General features: G+C 51.8%; 1 protein-coding gene across 1 annotated transcript in view; it reads right to left on the bottom strand.

The window, feature by feature from the left end:
* ARHGAP22 (Rho GTPase activating protein 22) overlaps positions 1 to 22,589 on the bottom strand; it is a 145,575-nt gene that overhangs the window by 85,356 nt on the left and 37,630 nt on the right. The window contains exon 3 of the mRNA XM_052639322.1: positions 21,794 to 21,881. Coding sequence (XP_052495282.1) covers positions 21,794 to 21,881 — 88 coding nt within the window. The remainder of the gene's footprint in view (positions 1 to 21,793; positions 21,882 to 22,589) is intronic.

Raw genomic sequence — 22,589 nt, 5'->3', positions numbered from 1 at the left:
ATTAGAAGCCATTTCAAAGCCTTTGTGGAATAACATGAGTATAAGTTAATAAGTGAATGTAATACACTGCACCCATGAAATTAAAAGAGGCTTACTCCTTGGAAGAAAAGTTATGACCAACCTAGATGGCATATTCAAAAGCAGAGATATTACTTTGCCGACTAAGGTCCCTCTAGTCAAGGCTATGGTTTTTCCAGTAGTCATGTATGGATGTGAGAGTTGAACTGTGAAGAAGGCTGAGCACCGAAGAATTGATGCTTTTGAACTGTGGTGTTGAAGATGACTCTTGAGAGTCCCTTGGACTGCAAGGAGATCCAACCAGTCCATTCTGGAGGAGATCAGCCCTGGGATTTCTTCGGAAGGAATGATGCTAAAGCTGAAACTCCAGTACTTTGGCCATCTCATGCGAAGAGTTGACTCATTGGAAAAGACTCTGATGCTGGGAGGGATTGGGGGCAGGAGGAGAAGGGGATGACAGAGGATGAGATGGCTGGATGGCATCACTGACTCGATGGGCGTGAGTCTGAGTGAACTCCGGGAGTTGGTGATGGACAGGGAGGCCTGGCATGCCGCTATTCATGGGGTCGCAAAGAGTCGGACACAACTGAGCAACTGAACTGAACTGAACTGAATACATTCTATTTTAAACAAGGAATTGATAAACTTTTTTTAAGGGGCAGATGATAAATGTATTTAAACTTTGCCACATTATCTCCATAGCAGCTACTCAACTCTGCCCTGATAGCATGAAATCAGTCTGGACAATACAGAAACACATGGGTGTGGCTGTGTTTCAATAAAACTTTATTTACAAAAGCAGGTGGTGAGCCATATTTGGCCCATGGGCTTTATGCAGTTTGCCCTCTGTTCAGAAGAATTTTAGAGCACTGGGAAGTTGTTTCCTCTTGACGTGGGAAGTACTTGGCTTAGAAAAAAAGTGAATTCCCATCTCTAAGAGGTGGGGATTCTGTCCAAGATGTCTAGTTTCCGCTTCTGGGTGACAGATTAGGGAAATGCAGCGGCACAAACTGTCTGGACAGCTGGCTCTCAGGAGAGGCCCGCAGTGCCCAGGAAGGGCCAGTGTCTGACACGGTGGGATTTGAAGTCTGCCAGCCAGAGCCTATCCTCCTGCACATTTGCTGTGCCCAGCGCTCAGGGAGGAGGGGGCCCTGAGGGCAGGGCCCTAGAGCTCCATGGCCAGCTGGTTCCCCAGCTCTGGCCCATGGGCCTTCAGCTGCTGCAGACGTTGTTCATGGAAGGAATGTGTTTGCAGCTCCAAATTCTCACAGAGAAAGACAAGGGGCATGGTTGGGGAGAAATTCCTGGGCTACATTTTTCTTGCTGTTCATGTGGCCTGAAGCCATTGAACTTGGCCAGACTGCCCAAGAGGAATTTTACAAAGCTCATTGTCTTTCCCGGAGTCTCACCCGCAGCCCTGCTCCCACCTGCTCTTTCTGCTTTTCTTTCTTTACTCCCCCAGCCTCAGGAGAAATGCAGCATGGGAAAGAGCAGGAGCCCACACACATGGTCCTGGGGGCTTTTGTTTCCTGTTCAGGTAGACCAGCTGCAGCAGCCGCTGCAGGGAGCAGGGGCCGGGGGGCACTTTCTGGCGGCTGTGATGGCGTCAGACCTTTCCATGGGCTACGGCGCAGAGGTTATCTCAGCTGCTTCACCAGGAGTCACCAAGTGGGATACCTCCTTCAGTAATAAGAGCCAAATGAATTGAGCACCTGCTGTATGCTAAGCACTGAGCATTCTACATATGTTAAACTATACTCCACCAGAACATTAGTAAAACTCCCATTTTACTGATGGGGAAACTGAGGCACAGAACTGCTAAGTGATTTACTTGGGATCCCACAGCTAGTAAGTGGAAGAGACAGGATTTGAACTGAGGAGCCTGGCTCCAGTGTGGCTCTTAACCTCTTTCAGTACATGCAATGCCCTCAGCTCGGCATTCCATTACAGATACTGCCCTGTAGCCATTACAGATAATGGCTAGTCTCCACAGTATTAGCAAAAATCCAGCTGACAAAGCATTTGCATAGGTGGGGTCTGTGCACCTTTGAAGGCTCCCAGTATCCCCGCTCGCCCTTCTGCCATGAGCATGGCCCACTGCCATTTGGTCCGCTTAGCTCAGGGCGGGGTGCTGTAACCTGGGGGTCTGTGCACCTTTGAAGACTCCCAGTATCCCCGCTCACCCCTCTGCCATGAGCGTGGCCCACCTGCCGTTCGGTCCACTTAGCTCAGGGCGGGGCGCTGTAACCTGGGGGTTAGTCAGACCCCCTGTGTTGGCACCACTGCTGCTGCAGATACTGACTGTGCAAGGGAGCGACCTCAGTTACCTGGTGACGCTCTGAATGCTTGCAGTGCACCAGCCCCAAGGATTGGTGATTTGAACACACTGTATGTCATAGACACAACCCTTAGACTGAGTGTAGAAAACCCCATGTTAGAGGCAAGGAAACCGCAGGTTAATCACAAATTGATGCTGGCCAACATTACGCAACAACCACAAGTCTCAGAGTCTTAACCCTATATAAACAGACACTTTTGTGCTGGGGTTACCACGTCAAGTAGGTCAGCGTGAAGTGCGGGAACGAACGAGAGGGCTCCGCTCCAGGCAGTCACGCAGGCACTCAGGCTCCTTCCAGGACCCCAAGTCCTCCCCCTGGATCCTGTCTATTAGAGGAGGAAGGAGGGAACACGGAGCTTTCAGGGGATTTTAGGGGCTGCAAGCAGACTGCAACCAGACTCCCACCCACATTCCACTGTCCAGAGTTAAGTCATGTGACCTGTCTTACTGAGGGGGAGGCTGAAAAGCTGCATGGCCACAGGAAAACGAGTTTGACTGCAACCCTGGGGCTCAAAGAGGTGAGGTACGTTGAGGGGTACCTCGCGTACCATTTGGTGCGCGAGCCTGTGTTTGGCCTCTGTAGTGCCTTGACTGAAATGGAATTGAACTCCAACCTTCAAAGACCCTCAGTCTTTCAGTGGGGGCACTGGATGGGGCTGAAGGTGCTGAAGGGCTGTGAGGATTAACTGAGGCATTGAGAGAAGAGATCATCGGAGTGAGTACGTGCCCCGCAGACTTCCCTCTCATAGTGCTGAACTGTAGCCAGGACTGCTGGGCAAGCGGAGGGGAGATGGTAGGGCTGCATTGGGAGAATCTCAGCGCAGAGGAGAGAAGCGGGGAGCAGAGGAGAGAAGTGGGGATGACCCAGTCCACAGAGGGGTTCAAGTACTTCTGCTCGCTGCTGCCACCTAGCCGTGGAAAGAGGAAGGGCAGCACAGCCTGGCTCCCCGATTCTGCTTCCGGTAGGTAAGTTTCCAGGCCACTTCTGTCCCATCCTGGTGACCATCAGGTTTCTTAGCGGAAGCTGGCCTTGGCGATGTGTCTAAAGCATAGGTGCCAGGATGGGTGAAGCCCCTGTTTCCCAAGATTTTGCTGTGGAAATAGCAACTTCTCCAGGGTGTTCTGCTCAGGCCTCAGCATTCCCCTCAACTGGAGGACTCCCCGCCTGCTAAGGCAGGACCCGTAGGTATACTCAGTGGATAAAGAATCTGCCTGCAATGCAGGAGACACGGGAGGCACGGGTTCGGTTCCTGGGTTGAGAAGACATCTTGCAGAAGGAAATGGCAACCCAGTCCAGCATTCTTGACTGAAAAATCCCATGGACAGGGGAGCCTGCCAGGCTCCAGTCCAAAGGGTCGCAAAGAGTTGGAATTGACTAAAGGCTAAGCACCAGGGTATGCCTATGGCTTTTCTTGCCGAGTGCTACCACAGGGCTGCCCCCGGACGGTGGGCATGGGGCAGGCCCCTCCCAAGCAGGCCTTGGTGATGGCAATAAGATTATAGCTGTGTGGGAATGGATTGCTGGGCATCATGGAAATATCCCCAAGGGGGTATAGAGGGTCTGCAAGTCTCTCCAGGGGCACACAGCACCTCTGTAATATGACCTGCATGGGGAGAGAGTGCAGAAGCTAGTGTATTCCGCTCTGTCAAATCACACACAGACACAATTTCCAGGGCAAGTTGGCCTCAGATAACCTGATCAGACCCAGCTCTAGTATCAAGGACCACCATTTTCATCTCCCTGGTTACAGTCCCAGGGGGAGCTCACTAACACCAAAGTCTCTGTTTCCATAGCAGCAGCATCCTTCCCACAGCCAGGCCTTAGTGCACCCAACAGGTCTCCTGACCACCAAATCGCAAGAAGCACTCTTCAGACTATGGACTCCAACCCAATAAGGGGTCATGAAATCAACTCAAGGGGTCTTGGCCTGTAGGTTTAAAACCGAGATAGACACACAGAGTGCAAAGTACCAGCTGCGCGGCATATGGAAACAGTGCTGTCCCGTGAGACCCTTGCTTCCTGTGTGCCTGAGCTCTCACAGGTGGGATGTAATGGTTCTTGTTGTAATAAAAAAAAATGTAAAAACACAGTGGTGAGGTAGCCATCTTATTCCTTCCAGAAAGCCTGGGCTCTTTGTGTAAATTAGTCCACACATTTCTCTTCCTCCCCATTTCTCCCCACGGATCCCACTTCTGAGGCATGCCAAAGAAGCGCAGGATTTTTGCCAAAAGCCACTTAAGATACAAAACAGGACCCACCACTACTGGGCACAAAAGGGCCCCGGTCGAGCACTGATCCCAGGACGCTGGGTGCCTACTTGTCTTGTATTTGCATCTCTAAGAAGGCCACTTAAGTGACCCTTCACAGAACAAAGAAGGACAGCTTCTCTCAATTTAAAAGAAAAGAAAACCCGCCAGGCTGCACATTCCTTCCTTGGAGGCTCCTGTGCAGCGGGCTGGTCTGACAGCACCTGGTCCTGACCCATCTGGTGGGTTGCTCTTTCCCTCTCCAGCATCATTCCTGAGGCAGCTATTTGTGGAGAGCCACTCTGTGCCAGACACGGGAAACCACAGACCCGAGCCCCCTGCCCGACTCAGCCCGGCCTGCGTGCGTGCGTGTGTGTGAGTGCGTGTGTGTGTGAGTGTGTGTGTGTGAGTGCGTGTGTGTGTGAGTGTGTGTGTGTGAGTGCGTGTGTGTGTGAGTGTGTGTGTGTGTGAGTGCGTGTGTATGTGAGAGAGAGAGATGAAGACAGCGGCTCCTAGAGCACGGCACCGCCCGCTGCAGGTGTGTTCCGGGGCCCACCTGCTCCAGCACTGCCATGGGCGGTCAGAAAAGGCCTAGCTCTCCAGGATGCCCGGATTCTCATCGTTCCTGCCGGGGGTGGGAGGGGCTGGATGATGTACCGCTGCACCCCACATCCCTGCCAAGGCCCATCGGAGTCATTACTGTCACCACCCAATGAGGCTCAGGAGATGAGGTGACTGTTCAAGGCCAGTGCACAGCCGGGAAGGAGCCATTCCTCTCCCGGGAGTCCTCTAGAGCTCCTGGGGCTCTGCTCTTCCCACTGGACCGCTGGCAGCATTTGGAAGTGACCAGGCAGTGCCACAGGTAGAGCAAATGATGGGCCATAGCTGGGGCAGCAGGCTGCTCAGAGGGAGGGGCTGTGCAGGAGGATGGGGGACCCTCCAGGAAGGAGGGCAGGGAGGTGAGGCGGGCCTTCGGGGGTGGGGGCCTTAAGAACATCGGCTGAACTCTCCTGGCCAGTGAAAGTCCTGCTGCCAAAGGACCATTGCTCTGGCCACCTCGCTCCGAACTGCATGGCTGTCCCAGTTTGCCAGGGCTACTGTCAACAGTTAGCACTAACTGGGTGGCTTACAACAACAGAAGTCTGTTCCTTTAGCGTTCGGGAGGCTGGAAGCCCACAGTGGAGGGGCTGGCAGGGCCGCGCTCCCCGCTGCAGGCCCTGGGGAAGGCTGTCCGAGCCTCCCTGCTAGTTCTGGCGGCGTGGAGACTCCTTGGCCTTCCTTGGCTTGCAGCTGCATCGCTCCAGTCTCTGCCTCCTCCTCACATGACCGCCCCTGTGAGTGCGTGCGTGTCCAGATTTCTTCTCATAAGGACGCGTCATTCAATTTAGGACGCACCCTATTCCAGATCTCATCTTAACTAACTGCGCTGGCAAATAAGGCTACATTCCAAGCCTTCTGCCGGACGCGAATTTCAGGACAACGACGACCTCTCTAATGACCTCCCTGCTTTCCCAGCCACAGCCTCCCAGGCTGTTTCCTCTAATGCAAGTCTGCAGAAAAGCGTCAGGGGCAGCTGTGCCCTTGGGACCCAGGAAGGTGTCACTGACCTGGAGAAGAACTTCCAAATCTGGTGGGGTGTTTTATTTAGTGATTATAACTCCAGTTTTTAACATTCTGGAATTCCAGAACAGTGTGATTTTAAAACACACTGAACTACAGGTATTTTGTGATTTGTTTTTTAAAAATCGGAATCATTTACATTTGGGGAAATATTTTAACAGAAGTTTGGATCCTGTAAGGAAAACTTATTTAGAAAGTGGTTTTCTATTCCTCCACAATCCACAGGGGGAAAAGAACCAAGGTGCCTCTATCACAACATAAATCCTTTTTCTGTTTCAAAGACTTTCTAAACCAGTGGCCTCCAAGTACAGCTGTTCCCTGCGACCCATCCACCAGACCCATGGGGTCACCTACCCAGGAGAACACTGCAGAGGGTGAGACAAACTGGAAATGCTTTTTATGAAATACAGCTGGGCTCATGATCAATTGAAAGATGTGGCCCCTGCTAACCAAAAAAAAAAAAAAAAAAAAAGAGTTAAAAAACCCTCTAGAATACTGAATAAGAAAAAAAATTATTTAAAGATAAAGTACTCATAGGACAATATTAGTTTGAAATTTAGTTTAGAACAATCTCAAAAATTTTATAGCAGTTAGAAAAAATGGGCACCAAAATATGCTCATGATTCAAAAATAACATCAAATAGTGTGATTTCATTTCAAGGGTTCATTATTATTAAAATTTTCTTTGTTTTATAGGGCTTGGTTTATTATCTTTGAATAACATTTTATTAATTTCCTTTTCTAATAATTTTTATTAGAAGGGTAATACTTTTAATCTTTATATTTCATAAGTTTATGTTTTCATTTCATGCTTTCCATATGTATATAATTTCTATTTGAAATGTATATTTAGCTTCACTGAAATTAACAGCTTTATGTATTCTGTATGCCTTTTGGTGGGAAGTGTTGATAACTAATGCCCATATTTTAGCAGTGCAGGGAGCAAACACCTGCATGCCTGTGCGTTATTTTGCTCTGGTAACCCAATTACTAACATCTTACTAATCAGCTACTGCTAACTATGTTGCAGGGATAAGGCTTAATGCTTTACGTGAAGCTACTTTTACTGAGTCCATTTTACAGAAGAAGAGACTGATGTTTAAGGGGTACTGTGACTCCTTCAGGACCCCAGACCTGGGCAGAGGCTGAGCCAGAACTGAGTCTCAGACAGCGTGATGGAACAGTTCAGTTCAGTTCAGTTGCTCAGTCGTGTCCGACTCTTTGCAACCCCATGAATCACCGCACGCCAGGCCTCCCTGTCCATCACCAACTCCTGGAGTTCACTCCGACTCACGTCCATCGAGTCCGTGATGCCATCCAGCCATCTCATCCTCGGTCGTCCCCTTCTCCTCCTGCCCCCAATCCCTCCCGGCATCAGGGTCTTTACCAATGAGTCAACTCTTCGCATGAGGTGGCCAAAGTACTGGAGCTTCAGCTTTAGCATCATTCCTTCCAAAGAAATCCCAGGGTTGATCTCCTTCAGAATGGACTGGTTGGATCTCCTTGCAGTCCAAGGGACTCTCAAGAGTCTTCTCCAACACAACAGTTCAAAAGCATCAATGCTTCGGCACTCAGCTTTCTTCACAGTCCAACTCTCACATCCATGCATGACCACTGGAAAAACCATAGCCTTGACTAGATGGACCTTAGTCGGCAAAGTAATGTCTCTGCTTTTCAATATACTATCTAGGTTGGTCATAACTTTTCTTCCAAGGAGTAAGCATCTTTTAATTTCATGGCTGCAGTAACCATCTGCAGTGATTTTGGAGCCCCCCAAAATAAAGTCTGACACTGTTTCCACTGTTTCCCCATCTATTTCCCATGAAGTGATGGGACCGGATGCCATGATCTTCGTTTTCTGAATGTTGAGCTTTAAGCCAACGTTTTCATTCTCCTCTTTCACTTTCATCAAAACGGTTTTTAGCTCCTCTTCACTTTCTGCCATAAGGGTGGTGTCATCTGCATATCTGAGGTTATTGATATTTCTCCCAGCAATCTTGATTCCAGCTTGTGTTTCTTCCAGTCCAGAGTTTTTCTCATGATGAACTCTGCATAGAAGTTAAATAAGCAGGGTGACAATATACAGCCTTGATGGACTCCTTTTCCTATTTGGAACCAGTCTGTTGTTCCATGTCCAGTTCTAACTGTTGCTTCCTGACCTGCATACAGATTTCTCAAGAGGCAGGTCAGGTGGTCTGGTATTCCCATCTCTTTCAGAATTTTCCACAGTTTATTGTGATCCACACAGTCAAAGGCTTTGGCATAGTCAATAAAGCAGAAATAGATGTTTTTCTGGAACTCTCTTGCTTTTTCCATGATCCAGCGGATGTGATGGAACAGCTCGCCCTAAATTACAGCTGCACAAGACAGTAAACGGAGGTGTCGCATGGCTCAGCCAACACACAGTAGCTATCAGTTTCCAGCCATCTGTTCATTACCTACACTAGAGTTCACAGACTCAAACTTTTATAGAGAGGTGAGAGGGCAAGGTGTACCGAAAAAGCAGGTGTCGGCGGGGAGGAAGGCTGGGATGGGGCAGTAGGAAAAGGTGGGGATTCTGGCTAACTAGTGGATACTCAGGCTCTGTCCAAAGAGGCAGCTATTACTGAGCTCCTGTTAATTGTTTGTATGGGGAAAGCAGCCCCAGTTTCACCCTATAGACATCTCCATTGAATGCACGCGTGCTAAGTCACTTCATTAGTGTCTGACTCTTTGCAACCTTATGGACTGTGAACAGCCAGGCTCCTCTGTCCATGGGATTCACCAACTAAGAATGCTGGAGTGGGTTGCCAAGTCCTCTACCACTAGCGCCACCTGGGATCTATGCGTAAAATCTTTTGTGCATAAAAATGCTCCATGAGCCAAACAAAATATGTCTTACGGGCCAGAATCAGCTCATGGGCAATCAGCCCCGGTTTAAGCTTGGCTTGCAGCCTGGGAAGTAGGCTCAGTGTCTTGTCACTGTTTGCCTCTCTCTACCATCACTTTCAGCTTCCTTCCTGCTTTTGAATTGCTGCTTTTTCACAGTTTTATTTTACCAAGCATCTTGAAAAGCCCAGCACCAGGCCCTGCGTGCACCGGTGTAAGTCCGTCTTTCAGGAGGTCGTAGTCCAGGGTTGCGTAGCACTGGTGTTGCTTCACTTGGGAGCATTGCTTTGCATTTTAACATGGACATGAATCCCTCAGGGCATACTCCTATAACCCAGATTCTGTTTCAGCAGTTCTGGGTGGGGCCTGAGAATCTCCATTTCCAAAGAGCTCCCAGATGATGCTGATGCAGCTGGTCCATGGACCACATCTTGTTTAGGAAGGACCTAAAGAATTGCCCTGCATCTAAAGAAGTTCCTAAGCTGAAGGCTCCCTTGCCAGAGGAGCCTCTGTACCTGGGCTTGGCTTCTCAGAGGTGACCTGGGTCATTCAACTCCCCACCACTAATCCCCTGCCACATTCCTCCCCACATCCTAATTTATCTAGAGATTTAGTCTAGCTGAGGTCACTCATAAAGAATTTTATCTGCATCTTTGTTCTGAGCTGGCACTGAGCAGACTGCACATCAACCTTCCTACCCGGGATTTATGTCTCTAGCTGAGGGATTTCTGTCTGCGCCCCTCCGTGTCTCAGAGCTGTGGTGCCCAGCACCCGCCTCAGCTCCTGTTGGCAGCCTAGGTTGGGACCCTGAGGGGGGACTCCCCAGGATGGACCTTGGGCTCCATCTGGTACTAGTCATGTGACTTTAGACAAGTGACCCCTCTGTGCTTTGCTCACCGTATCGGTACAATGCGAGTGTAAGGCCTGCACACTGGGTGTCAGGGAGATTGACCCAGTACCCTGTATGGTGCCCCTCCCACTTCTATTTCTAAAAAGAAACTCAACAGATGACTTTAAGAATCTCATGTTGCTTGTGTCTCGTGGAAGATGTTAATATAGGAAATGTACTCCTATTGCTATCCCAGGAATATCCAGTTGCTCTTGAAGGAATTAACAAGTTTCCCCTGAGACTGGATTTCTGTTCCATCAGTCAGCAGTCATGTTCCTGTACCTGGTCTGGGTCAGGGCACGTGAGAGGCAGCCATACAGAAGGTGGGCAGACACGTGAACAGTCACCAGGGCTGCAGGGGTGCCACACACGGTGTCCGAGAAGCCACGAAGCATCAGGTGAGCAGTTCAATACCGCATTTGCCGATTTTCGAGTAATATTCTCCATGTTGTTTTTTTTTTTTCCAGCTGAAATACTTCTGAGAAACAAGGGACCTGGTTGTTAATCATCAATCAGTAAACCACAGAATGGCCAGAAAGTCACAAAATTAGGAGAAAGACCTGTATTTGCCATACTTTTTAATATAAGCAGCTGGACCCATTCATCTAGGTTTGCAGACATTCTGGCTGAAACGTACCTGAAGGTTAAAAAACATACTGAGTATATCGTTTGAAAAGGTTGCTAACCACTTTTTAAAATACGCTGATCTTTTATTTCTTGAATGTGTAGACACATTGCTATAATAATTGCTAAACTTTACAGAATACTTAACACAGGATAGTATTGTCCTAAGATATAGATTCGGAGAAGGCAATGGCAACCCACTCCAGTATCCTTGCCTGGCAAGTCCCATGGACGGAGGAGCCTGGTGGGCTGCAGTCCATGGGGTCGCACAGAGTCAGACATAACTGAAGCAACTTAGCAGCAGCAGCAGCAAGATATAGATTATCATATCCCCAAAACACTACGGGATAAGTTTTCTTCTGAAATAATTCGAGATTCACAGGAAATTGCAAGGAATTGCACAGCAGGGCCCCGTGCACTCTACACCCAGCCTCCTCCAGGTTTAGCGGCTTACGTAACTGCATCCCACCATGGAAACCAGGAACCTGACCTTGCGTGATCAATCCACAAAGCTGATTCAGATTCTGCCAGTTAAGCACACTGGTGTGTGTGGGTGTGTGTGTGTGTCTACTGAGGGGTCTGTATAGTTTTATCACACGTGTAGTTACATGAAAGTATCACCACCATTAAGACACTTAACTATACCATCAGAATAAGGCTCCCTCTGCGGAGTCACATCCAGCCGCTTCACCCCGACCCCTAAGCCAACGTATAGACACTTGATTCTCATTTTATATATGAGGAAACTGAGGCACGGAGAAGTTAGTGACTTGACCAAGTCCATGTAGTTAAGTTCTGGGTCTGTTTTTTTTTTTAAATACATTTATTTGGTTGCACTGTCTTAAAATAGCTGCGGCACGCGAGATCTTCCATTGCACAGACTCTAGTTACGGCACTCGGGCGCAGTAGTTGTGGCATCTGGGCTTAGCTGCTCGGCAGCATGTGGGATCTTGCCTCTCTGACCAGGGATCGAACTGGCATCCCCTGCATTGCAAGGCAGATTCTTAACCATGAGGCCACTAGGGAAGTCCCTGGGTCCGGTTTTTGAACTCTGTCATTAAAGAGACTCGTTGTGGGGAGGGGTTTGCAGGCAGCGTGTGGAGTCTGGACCAGCTCCTAGATCCTTGATCCCGGTCTTGAATGGAGAAACCGCATCACTTAAGGCGGGGGAGGGCTGGGACATCAGATGCCACGGGAGCGGAACTGAAGCCTCAAGAAGCCCTGCTCCCTGCAACACCGAATCCAGGTGTCACGGCCACCAGCCTGGGCTCCTGTGACCTCACTTTGACTCTATCATCTTTATCCCTGAATTGCTGCTCCCTCCCTCTGTCCTTTCTTAGTTGGCCATTACCCAGCAGTCATCCTGGATTCTACTTCCAACATCCTGTCCCTCACCAGGCCTGAACATCTCACCTCCCAGCCATCCTCCATCCTCCCAGCCTCTGCTTGGTTCTAACTTGAGCAGTCCCTGCTGCTTTACTGAAGCAGCGCGCCACGCCCCCCCACCCCACCCCCACACCCTGCTCAATCCAGTCTTTTCATTGTTGCTAAATATGATCATAGCTTTCCCCTGTTTAGGACCTTCTGTGGGTCCTCATTGCCTATAAGACTGTCCACATGCCAAGGCTCTCGGGATCTAACCAAGCGAATGGCTCAGAGTTAGCCAAGCTGCTTCCTGCCCCAGGACACCGGCACGGCTGTGCATGTCTCCCCCAGGGCTCCCCATCAAGGCCAGACACACAGCACTGGGCCGAAGCTGGAGACGTGAATCAGATGCGGACCTTGCATCTAGAGACCTAAGTCTGATGAGAGAAACATAACCGCCCCAAAAGAAAAGAAGGGAAAAAACCAAGAGGCACTTTTCAAATTATGCATGAAAGGCGCAACCACAGAGGGAAGCACAGGCTCGAATGAGAAGCCCCAAGATGGGAGAAGGTGGGTCGCCTGGCTGGAATAAGGGCGGCAGCGGCGAGCCTAGAGCCGGACTCATGCGCCTCTCCCAGCCAGGGCGCGACACTTCCTGGAGTCCCCACAGGCCATGCAGGCGGCCCTCACGGTGCAGACCAGAAGGCCGTGGGTTAGAGAGTCAGGAAGAATGTCATACTGGCCAAGGTGAAGTTGAGCCAACACACTAGGGTAAGGACCGTGTTACACACTCAGGAAGTCAGGCTAGGCTGCCTGGTGACGGACAGTCCTGGGTGGGCCACTAAAGATTCTTTCTGATTGGCCTCGTACAAGAGAGACGGCTTCAGTCCAGTCTCCTGGTGGACCACAGCCTTACCTTGCAAGCATGCAGGCGGCACCTCCCAGGTCAGCATTCCCTGATGCCCTCTGCGGGTACCAGGAGATCCACTTAGAGTCCCCTCTGCCTTAGCAGTTCAGGGTGTGGGAGAAGCAGAGACTTGCAGCAAATTCAGGAGCATTTCTGTCAACAGGACCGAAAGGAGAGGACAGAGGGCAGCAATGGCCTCGGACCCCGGGCCAGGGATGGACGGAAAGAACATGGAGCTGCGCCGCGATGGGGGGAGTACACTCAGCCCCTGGAGAAGCTGTACGCCTTCTGGGTGCCAAGTTTATGGATGGGATAAGAACACTGGTAAGACGCGAACTGTATTTATGACTGGAGGCTGCAAGGGCTAGTGAATTTGCAGGAAGAGGTCAACAAGGGGTGTTAGGCTGCGTTCACAGGCTGGAGCCTAGTGCAAAAAAGAACAGACAGGTCCTGAGTTTACATCCAGAGGCCCATAATCAGGGCTGGCTTCAGGGGCCTGGGACCAGGGCAGGTGCAAAGGAGCTCCCTGGGAAGGACCCTGTGCTAGGCATTTGGTGTTCTCTGGTGGCTGTCTTGAGGTTGTCAATCATTTTGTCTTTAAATTTGTATTTTGTAAGTGAGGTCTGATGGGCCACTGGAGTGTGTTCAAGGGCTTGGAACCTCAGCTCTCCCGTGGTCCTGCCCCTGAGCCTCCTGCCTCCAGGGATGCTCAGCCACCCCCTGCCTCCTGGTGCCCTGGCCCAACAGCACACCTCTGCTTCCCCCCGGTGACTGCTGCCACCCCTTCCCCTAGTCTGGTGGAGAGCTGGGGTCAGGAGCACATACCCGGCAGAGTCTCAGGGTGGAGCACGGTGGTGGCAATCCCTGGCTTGGCTGACAGCACCAGAGCACAGAGTAGGGCTTCGGGCTGTGGGAAAGAATATGTCGGGATGGACTTTCTTGCCCAGGATGGGGCATGGAGCCGTGGTCCAGGGGCTGTTGGGAGGGAGACCCAGCAGCTGATGGGCATGTGCACTGCACGTCGGGGGACCCTGGGTGCCTGTGAGTGGTCTCCCCTTATCCCACGAGCATCTCCATGCCCAAGGGAGTGTGCTAGTTAAATAGCAAATAAAAATCCCCCTGCCTGGTCTGTCTGTGGCCCCCACAAAGCACAGCTACACCTGCTCCTGCATTGCAGCATTTCACATCTGTTTGTCTGGCCGTGAAGCCCCTCGGTGCCCTCTTCCCTCCGCAGCGGAGCAGCTCAGCCTTGCTTGCACTGGACCCTCCTAGCACAGTGCCGGATTCTCACTTCCTTTATTCCAGACTCATGTCTCCATGAACAGAGCCTCTGGTCTCCTCACTGCCCTCCACTATGCTCGGGACCAAGTACGTAAATTGTGGGGCCTAGTGCAAAGTAAAGCTGCAGGACTCTGTCTTCAAAAAGCAGGAAAAAGCCCCGTTAAGGGCATTAAATATGAAATTTCTCCCTTTCTTCCATGAGCTCCCTTTCAAACTGTCTAATTATCCCAGGCCAGCAACAGTGACATTATCTGGGAGCATGTTAAAAAAAACACATTCTCCAGCCCCATCCCAGATCTCGGAATCTGTTACTTTGGGGATGAGCCTAGTATCCAGGGTTTTTGAGGAGTGCTGCAGGGGCTCGGATATACAGGTAAACTTCAGAACCACTGCTGGAGGGCTGGAATTTGTTTGTTTTGAAAGCCACAAACTAAAGAAACATGAAGTTTGCTTGTATGTGGCAGATAAAAGAGAAGTTGAAAGATAAGGAGAGAGGGAGGGAGAGAGAGAGAGAGGAGGGAGGAAGGAAAGAAGAGAGAGAAAGAGAAAGAGAGGAGGGCGGGCGGAAGGGGAGAGAGAACCGGCTGTGGAGCATGCACGGCCTCTGCATGGCCACATATCTTAGTTCACGTGATGTGCACAGCTTTCTTGCCAAGTAGGTAGCTTTACTACTGCTACGAGCACAGGATGAAAATGAGACACAGAGAATGGACGCTACTGGCCTGAATCCTTGGCATTAGTGAGCGGGGGAGCTAAAATGTGAATCTCAGTATCTGACTCCAAAGCCTCGGCTTCCCCCCAACCCCTTTGCTCCTCCCCCACCCCCTTCATTTCTGGAGTACGTGTCGAGCACCTGGGCTCCCCAGGCGGCACAGTAGGAAAGAATCCACCTGCCAAGAAGGAGACACTGGTTCGATCTCTGGGTCGGGAAGATCTCCTGGAGGAGGAAATGGCAACTCACTCCAGTATTCCTGCCTGGGAAAATCCCATGGATAGAGGAGCCTGGAGGGCTACAGTCCTTGGGGTCACAAAGAGTCAGACATGGTTTAACAACCAAACGGCAACAGCATTGAGCTACTCTCTGTCGGGCACGACACCCAGTCGCCTCCGCATCCAGGCCTCCACCGAGCAGTACGGCTCTACCAGACACGTGTGACTGCTTGAAACACAGCTGGTGTAACTGAGCCAGGCGACTGTCGATTTCATTCCAAGGGTGGCTTGCTTTGTATTTCTACCGAACGGGGCTGCTCTAGGACGTGGTTTTGGCCAAAGGGATGAACTGCAACTTCCTCCGCAACTTCCAGGGGCACCAATGGGGGTCCCCCGTACCTGGTCCCGTGTTTAGTTGAGAAAAGTGAGGTTAAGACAGGAGGGCTAGACCACAAAGCAGGAGGTGCCGGAAACCACTTTCGTATTTGTTGATTCTCCCACCCTCAGGGGTGGAGAGTGTTGTGAACTGCTCATCTAATTTCATTTCTAGTCATTACCCATCGTCTGGCGCGCCGCAGGCAAACTCAGCGGGGCCACACGGGGTCAGGCTGATATGCTGGCTGGCTGGTACCAGGTGCCGAGATAGGCTGAGCTCGGCATCCCGCTCAGGGGGCGGCTAATGAGATGAGTGATGCTCCAGGGATGTCAGGAGCCCGGTTATCAGTCTGCTTCTGCAGAGTGATCTGTGTGTGCTGGCTTTACTTCAAGGTCAGGCCATAGAGACAGCAGGCAGAAGTTCTCCTATCTGCTCCAAGCTGCAGGCAAATAAGGACGGGTGGCTATAAGCTCAAGGCTTGAGACAGGCTTCAAAGACCCAGCACAGCCCGAAGAAATTGCTGGAACCCATTCTTCTGGGGGAAGCTTGGTTGTGGAAGGCTACTCTCCTGGGGCAGGTAGACACTTAGGAGGCCTCCTCATCTTACAGTTGGGGAACCAAACCAAGGCCACCTGCTCCGGCTGCCCCCAGCAAGTCAGAGGCTGGGCTGGGTCTGTCATTATTGATGTTTAGTAGTTAAATAGTGTCTGATTCTTTGCGACCCTAAGGACTGCAGACCTCCAGGTTTCTCTGTCCATGTGATTTCCAAGGCAAAATTACTGGAATGGGTTGCCATTTCCTTCTCCAGGGGCTTTTCCTGATCCAGGGATTAAACCTGCCTCTCCTGCACTGGCAGGTGGATTCTTTACCACTGAGCCCCCAGGAAAGCCTGGGCTGGGTCTGGGACCCACCTAAACAGACCTCAAAGGCATGTGCACGATCAGGATCCCCTTGCCAAGAACTTGGCACGTGAGCTTGGAGCTACACAGGAAGAATTAGAGCTTGACTCTAATCAGCTCAGCTTATGAGGTGCCCCCCACTCCCACCTCGCTCACTGGCGAGCATTCTGGCAGGGCAGGGTGGCCTCCGCTGTGGACACTGTCTGGGGCGAGGGTCAGGGCAGCGGGTGGCAAGGAGGAGCGGCAGTCTACCTCATTGGCCAGGTCCTTGCAATCCCCCCCCCCCCCCCACCAACCACTGCATCAGTGGCTCATCTAACACACAGTTCTGGTTTTAACCATCCCTCCTGCTTGCTGAAGGTGTGCAGTGGCTAAGTCCAAGCCTCTTTGTCCAGCATCCAAGGCCCTTTATGACCAGGTCCCCACCTGCCTTTTCACTGTGGTCCTCCGCACACCATGTCCCCCACACAGCCTACTGCTCCAGCCCTCTGTGTCTTTGTGTACTCTCTCCTCCCTTCTGGATTATTCCAGGGCTGATCTTCTCTTGTTTGCTCAGCTGGGTCATTTCCCCTTCCCTGTCAAGGCTTAGCTTGAGTGAAATCTTCCCCAACCACCCAGGTGAGCCACCCCCACCCTCTGCTCTGGGCTCTCAGCCCTGTGGATACCCGTGTTGGGGCATGCATCAAACGGTATTGGGACTGATTACTTACAGGTGATAGCTAAGCAGGAACTGTGTTGTTATCATTAATAATAAGGATACACAGACTGCAGAGAGGAGGAAGAATGAAAAAAATACCAGCGTCAATGCTGAGCCCTGTGGCTCTTACTGTATCCTCACCAAACCCAAGGCAATCGGCTTTATTATCTCCAAGTTATAAGTGACGAAACGGAGGCACAGGGACATTGAGTGACTTGTCCAACACCAGCAGGCCGTGGGTGGCAGGGTCGTGCTTCTGACCCGTTCTCCCTGACTTTGGAGAGGACGGTAGGGAGCTGGTCAGAGCTGGGTGCTGTGGGGACACGTGTCCTGCTGGGGGAGCGCAGAGAAAAGGCACAAACAGCGGGATGGCACATGGGCTGGGCCTCTCGACTCTCTGCCCTGGAACCTTCCTTTCTGTGTGCAGACGCCTGCCTCTAGGGAGCAGAGGCGTTGCTGGCCAGCCCGGGTTCAACCCACCCCCCCCCCCCCCAACTTCCACAGCGTGCTATCGCTATCGCTTGCTCTCTTCATACCTCAGCCCCCAATGCCTGGGTGGAACCGAAAACCCAGGGCCTCAAAGCCATCCCCACCCAGGCGGATGCCTGCAGGATGCCCACCCAGCGTCTGGGGAGAGGGTGGGGGTCCCAAACAGTATGTTAGGGGGGAGAACACCTGCCAGACCTCTGAACTGGGCAGCGTCCCCCACCAGAGCTTCCAGCACTTTATCTTGAGAAATGTGGTCTGCGGGGCCCAGAGCAGACAGGCGCTCTGTGGTGGGAACCAGGCCCAGATGTCAGAGCCGTGTGGCCCCCTACGTATCCTCCTCCTGCCCCAGAAGACAGCACTGTCCTGCTCTGAGATTCTGGGCAGCCGTTCACATCTCACCTGGGTTATCCTCAGTTCTGCACACTGGGGTCCTCGCCCTCCAGGAGGAAATGCTGCCTGGAAAGGGACCCGGACTTGGGGCCTCGGTGTGGATTTGCAGAAAGAACCACGATCAGTATGACACTTGGCCCCCAGAGAAACAGCTATGGACTCTGATGCAGCGTACCTGCTCTCTCTTCCCTGGAAGCACCTGAGTTCAGTTTGGCAGGAGTAGGAGTGGGGTCCTTGTGCCTACCAGGGTAGGTTCATGGCCTAAACAAAGCCACTCAGACCTCAGACCCTGAGCCATCGATGCCGCCTGGACTGAAGAGAGCAGCGTTCCCGAGGCAGCCCCCCCTGCACGGAGCCCCTACCACTCTCTGAACCTGGCTCTGGGGGTCCTGAGCAGCCCTGCCACTGCCCTTTCCACACCCACCTCTCCAGCCTCCTGGGGGTGGATTCTGCATGGCCCCATAACTTCTGGCTATTTCCCCTTTGCCTGCATTGGTCAGAACTGGATTCTGCCACCTGCCACTGGGGACTCTGGAAAGACATGCCCAGCAAGAGAGGACCCAGATAGACCAGCAGCCACTCACCAGCAAGGTTTAGAGCTCCCGTCTGAATCCCTGCAGTCAGTGCACTGTGACAGCATCACACACATACCAGGAGGATGTGAGCACCGAGTCATTCTGCTATACGGGCCACCTAACTCGGGCTACCAAACACAAGCATCTTGTGAGTGTAGCGGCTTTTCGTCCAGAGCACTACAGCAGGCCTCTCTCCTCCTCACTCTACCCTGAAGATTCGGAGGAAGGCCTGTGTTTGGCCTGTGGCCAGATGCCTGGTAGGCCAACAGGATCAAGTCCACAAAGGGCAGACAGCTCTCAAAAGGCTGAGAGGGCTGGGTTTTGCCAGACAACTTCGGGCTGGAGAAGAGGTCCAGGTGGGAAGGAGACCTAGGGTCCTTGAATCCCAGCCCCTTCCGGGGGCCTGACTCCTTCAGGCCTGACCCAGAACCCAGCCTTGGAGTGCCGGTGGAGCTCGGGTTTCTGTGGCTAGAACTGGCTCAAGCTGCAGCCCCACTATTTAGTGACTGTCGGGGCCTGTCAAGAATCAGAGGTGCTGCCTAGCTGAGCAGGCTCGGCGCTGGCTGGAGAAGAGGAGCTGGCGGAACGCGCAGCCGGCATAGAATTGGCACGTCTCTCCACTAGATGGCGCTCACAGTACAATTTTTCCTCATTTTAAATTCTATCTTGATGAAAGGTTGTGATTTTTTTTTTACACCGTTGAAGAGCACAGATGACTTAAAATTCATGTGACTGATCTCATGCATTTTCATTCCTGTGTTTCTGTCATGTGTCCAAGAGTTGTCAAGCTTCCCTCCCTCAGGGGTACTGGGTGTGGCTGACATGCACCGCTGCCAGGCTTTCTCCCCAGCCAGAAAAATGCAACCACTGGAGGTGATCGAGTCTTTCCTTTTCGGCTCTCCCCAAAGGCTGTGTGGACCCCTCACCGCCTACCACCTGATCCGCTTTCCCCGAGTGGTCTCACAGCTGCCCTCACCGTCGTTCCGGGCCTTCAGGAGTGGCTGCAAGTTCAAAGGCAAGAGGACAGAGACAGGCAGGCAGTGCTGGGACTGCCGGGAAGCTGCATACGTCTGGTGCTTTGACCACTGCTGTGATTGGGATAAAGGAGTGTGGGGAGCCTTGATTCCCTCCCTGGACCTCTCCGGCCCAGGTAGGGAAAATACCAGATCTGTACGACATGCCTGTGTTGGAAGACTTTGGAAGTCAGACTGTCCAAGTCTTGACCCCACTGCCATCCAGCTGTGTGTTGTTGGGCAAGTGACCAATCCTTTTTAATCCCCAGTGTCCTTTTTTATAGACTAGGCATGGAAGTACCGCTTACCTTAGTGGGATGTCTTGAGTATTGCGGCAGCAGAATAATGGCCCCACAAAGATGTCCACATTCTAATCCCGAGAGCCCTGAGGTCAATCTTCCCTAAAGTGAATATGTTACCTTACATGGCAAATGGTCTTTCCCCCACCAGAGTCCAAGAAATCTTTGTAAGCGGCTCTGACCAGATAAAGAGCACGCGCACCTGTAATCATTCCCATCTGGTCCTTGGGGCGCATGCCCAGGGTCTTTCTGGATTTATGGTGGTGCGTATTGACCTCTACCTTTGGCTTCTGGCCTCACCTCCCTCCTCCCCAACTCCCAGGCCCAGGCCCCTGGCCCCTGCCCCAAGCCTGCCTTCCATGTGTCCAGCTCCCCGTCCCCCACACACCTGGGCCCTGCCCACCTCAGTCCTCTCTTTCATTTCTTCTCTACCTTCTCAGCAGAAGGTACCTTCTCTACTTACTCCTGTTCCATAGTCAACCAAGCCTCTATTTTCCACTCCATACCCCAGGATCCCTCTGTTGCCACCTTCCAATATGCACTTGGCAGCATCAAGATTCTTGCAGTGGATGAAATAATCAAATGAAACCATGGGTGCTTGAATTTTCAACATGGAGCATGCAGTTGGGAGGGCCTCCCTACACCTAACCTGCAGACTGTCCTGGAGCTCCCAGTATGGACAGAGCAAAGGTGAATACTCTTTGTCCCAGGCTTGGATTCATTCACTTCCGCTCCTGATGTGCCGTAGCTTGCTGGGCTGATCTGTGCCTGGGCTGACCTGTCCCATGGCCTGGTCACTTCGTCAGAGTGGTTGGGTGGCCAGGTCGCTCTGGGACTGTACGTGTACTGGCTCACAGATGCCAGTGAGGCCCTAGCACACTCGGTCCACAGCCACGACTTCCCAGAAGAAAGTCAAAATTCAGACGGCGCATGATAGGATGTGATGATGAGCTGCCTGTAACTGAGGCTCTTGGTGCCCTGCCCAGGCCCCCCAACACTCACTTGTTCCCATCCATGCTGGCGGCCTCTTTCCTTAAGCACCTGCAACTTTGCCTAAAGACTTTTTCTGAATGCAGGGAACTTGGCCAAGTGCAGGGCAGGTCGGAAATGCCAGAGTCAGCCCCCAATGCAGCAGCTCTCAGTGAATGGCTGGTGGGAGTCGGTGGGTAAACCCCCAGCCCCCTCACTCCTTGGGTGAAACACTGAATCCTTCCGTTGGAGCTGAGCCTGGGGGCTCAGGGCAGCGCTAGCTCACTAGCGCGCCCTGCTGGCTCTTCCCTCTTCCTGCTCCTTTCCTGGCGCTTTGTGCTTTCATCTCCAGAAAAATCACTCAGCTTCCTTGTCCGAGGCTTTGCCTCCAGGATAGGCCAAGCTTAGTAAAACGCCACCTCGCTGTAGAAGCTGGCCCTTCTGTAAACAGACTGATTCATTTGCAAGACGCATTTACTTAGTAAGAATCACATTTTAAAACTGGGAACTTTAAAAATCTGCTTTGTAACTGCAAACATAATAGCAGTTCTTTGAGTTAAATTATTTCCCTACATCTCAGTTCTGTTCTGGGGTTCACGATAGAGCTTATTTTAATGCTCTAAACCTGTGCTCTGGTTCTTCTTGGACTTATTTTCATGTGACTCAGATATTGTGTTTGGACCTTCGCTCTAAGGTATCCTCATTGTTTGCTTTCCTCTCTTGTTTGATTTTGAATTTTAAAATCCACATTTTCCTCTTATCAAAAGCTAACTACCTAGATGATTGATTGAGTTTTTGAAATTCTCCCCAAATTTACAATATCGTCTAGATTTGACCCGAATTTCTGAATTGTGCTTAGAGACAGAGCTCGCTTTTGTGCAGAGAGGAGTGTTGTAAAGATGGCCCTTCCCAGGCCAGAGCTGCAGCGACACCCCGCACCCCCCGCCCCCGGGCCACCGGGGCCAGCGCCAGCACAGAGATGAAGGCAGTCCGGCCTACCTGGGCTGATCTCGAAGAGGTGTTTTCCCGGGTCCTCAGGGCCAGGAAGCAGTTCGGTCACCTGGGTCCCTTGTAGAGAAATAAAGCCCTAAACAGAGAAAAGAACACAAATGTGAGAGATGAGATGGCTGGGAAAGGGCCTCTGCGGTCAGGGTTCTGGGGGGAGGGTGAAGCTGAGGGTCAGAGTGCCAGTCCCGCAGGCCCTGGCTGGGTAGGTTGGGAGGGGCACAGGCCTCCTCTCCCTGGCAGGGATGGGGTACAGAGGAGGCCCTGCATGGGGACCCCAGTTAAGTGGAATGGCGCTTCCTTCTAACACTCTTGGAGGTACTTGACTCACAGGAGACTGCCCAGAGTTATCACTCTTCTGGTTAAGGACTGGAGAGCCTGTCAGTAGCAGGGAAGAAGACTCTATACTAGGTGGGGGCCCCTGTCCCAGCGTGCCCATTTCAGGTTTTCGGAGGCAGGAGTTTTAGGTGGGAGAGAGTCCAGGAGAGGAAGGCTTCTTGCATGTAACTGTCCAGGAGGTGACGTGGGGGAAGAGATCTATATGAGCCCAGCTGTGCCCCCTCCTGGCTGGGTGAGACTTCATTTCTTTACCCGTTACATGGGCATCAGCTAGCATGCAGAAGGCATCAGCACAAATCATGCCTCAAGCCCGGTATTTCCCTGTGTGTATATTACAGCGGGTGGGGACCTGTGGGGCCCACCCTCTTCTCTAACGCTGAAATCTGGTAGCCAGGCTGAGAGACGCAGAGGAAGAGCATGGGATACAGAGGCCTGCAGGTCGGGTTTGAGC

The sequence above is a fragment of the Budorcas taxicolor genome, chromosome 5 (genome assembly GCF_023091745.1).
Source record: "Budorcas taxicolor isolate Tak-1 chromosome 5, Takin1.1, whole genome shotgun sequence".
Lineage (NCBI taxonomy): Eukaryota > Metazoa > Chordata > Mammalia > Artiodactyla > Bovidae > Budorcas > Budorcas taxicolor.
This window is presented reverse-complemented; position numbering and strand designations above follow the sequence as displayed.